The 1,607-nt window shown below is 28.6% G+C and overlaps 1 protein-coding gene across 1 annotated transcript in view; it reads right to left on the bottom strand.

Moving 5' to 3' along the window:
• Positions 1 to 711: 711 nt before the first annotated feature.
• Positions 712 to 1,607, bottom strand: part of LOC106457393 — an 11,560-nt gene continuing 10,664 nt past the window's right edge. Inside the window, exon 5 of the mRNA XM_013916803.2 lies at positions 712 to 1,234. Coding sequence (XP_013772257.2) covers positions 1,082 to 1,234 — 153 coding nt within the window. The 3' untranslated portion in view covers positions 712 to 1,081. The remainder of the gene's footprint in view (positions 1,235 to 1,607) is intronic.

Below are 1,607 nucleotides of genomic sequence, written 5' to 3'. Positions count from 1 at the left end.
CTGATTTCAGTGCAAGTTCTGGTCAAATATATTTTCAATATTCATGTAAAAAACCTTTTTATCAACCAATTTTTATATGCATTTAACAAATGGAGTTAATTAAAACGCCAATAAGAAGAACAAAGAAACAAATACATAATATTCAATTGCTGTAGGAGAAAGTAAGGTATAAGTTACGTCTTTAGCAATACCAACAGCAAAAAGATACATAATATACTTATATAATATTTATGCATAACTATATTATAGATCTTCGAGGAAAGTAGAAAATTAAACACTATATTTACAAACGTACATATATCCACATACGTAATATTACCTATATAATATATATGTAATGTAATTTTATAAATGTTACAGTTACAAAAAAAAAACAGATTTTTTATTCACAAAATTTTCGAGTCACACTCTGAACTTTAAATGTTTTATTTACGTATTTTGACCAATTCTCCGCCAGCTAAGTTTAGTACGTCTTTTTTTCCAGCAAATCATTTACTAGCAAATGGTAAACAAAAAAGCTGATCACACGAATTAGGTGAAAGATCATTAAAATATCACTTGCGAAAATAATAATTATGAAGAAGCTGTGTAAATAACGTATTTTATGTATATAAAAAATGTATATATATATATATATATATATAAATAAATGTATTTATGTATTTCATTTTAAACATATATATAATACACACATACATACATACACATGCGTTTAATATGAATAATAAAGAACTTACGTTTAATGTGCTAAAAAAAGTCCTAAAAAATGAAGCTTCAAAATTTTATGCATTACAGAAACAAATAAGATTCGTATATTTCTAAAGAAGAGGGCGCTTTTCTCACATCTTTGGCACATCAAATTTTTAAAAACTTTTAATTTATTTTTCCAACAGAATGAAAACGCTTAGAGTATTCTTTTTTCTTCCTCAGCTATGACGGCATTTTTTTTCATCCAACACGTGTTTTCCACCTCCTGTACAATTCAGTGCTAATTTTCATATTTTACAGGATACACTTTAAAAAAATCACCAATTTGTTCAAAGTATAGTTAGTGCTTAAAGCCCATAGTTTCACGTACTCCTTATGGGGTAAACGAGGGGTTTGAATATTGCTCTGCAACCTCAGTTTCTGATGGCCATTCCTGGATGTTTTTAATGGATTCCAACTCTGCATGTTCAACATCTTCAAGTGAGCAAACAAAGGCCAAAAGAACGTTGCTTGACATCACGGCAGTCTAGAAAACAATCATAAAAAATACAAGATTTGTAGTTTTTAGTAGATATACAAACAGAGGTAGATAGAGATAAGTAGATTTTTGGTAGATATACAGACAGAGTGAGATAGAGAGACATTTGTAGTTTTTGGTAAATCTACAGACACGGGTAAATAGTGTACGACTTGTAGTCTTTTAGGTACATATATAGACAGAGAACGACTACTGTCCAGGTTTCAGTAAAATACTCATAGCAGTTTTTTCTTTAGCGGCTTGTAAAACTATAATCAATGATAATAAAGCTGTTATAAATATACACATTGTTTACTTTAATAAAACGAAGAGTTTCCACTAGTATAATGGTGTTTATTGTTTTTTGTTTGTTTGTTTTTTG

The sequence above is a fragment of the Limulus polyphemus genome, unplaced genomic scaffold (genome assembly GCF_000517525.1).
Source record: "Limulus polyphemus unplaced genomic scaffold, Limulus_polyphemus-2.1.2 Scaffold325, whole genome shotgun sequence".
Taxonomy (NCBI): Eukaryota; Metazoa; Arthropoda; class Merostomata; order Xiphosura; family Limulidae; genus Limulus; species Limulus polyphemus.
Note: the sequence above shows the minus strand (reverse complement) of the source record. Positions and strands in the feature narration are given on the sequence as shown.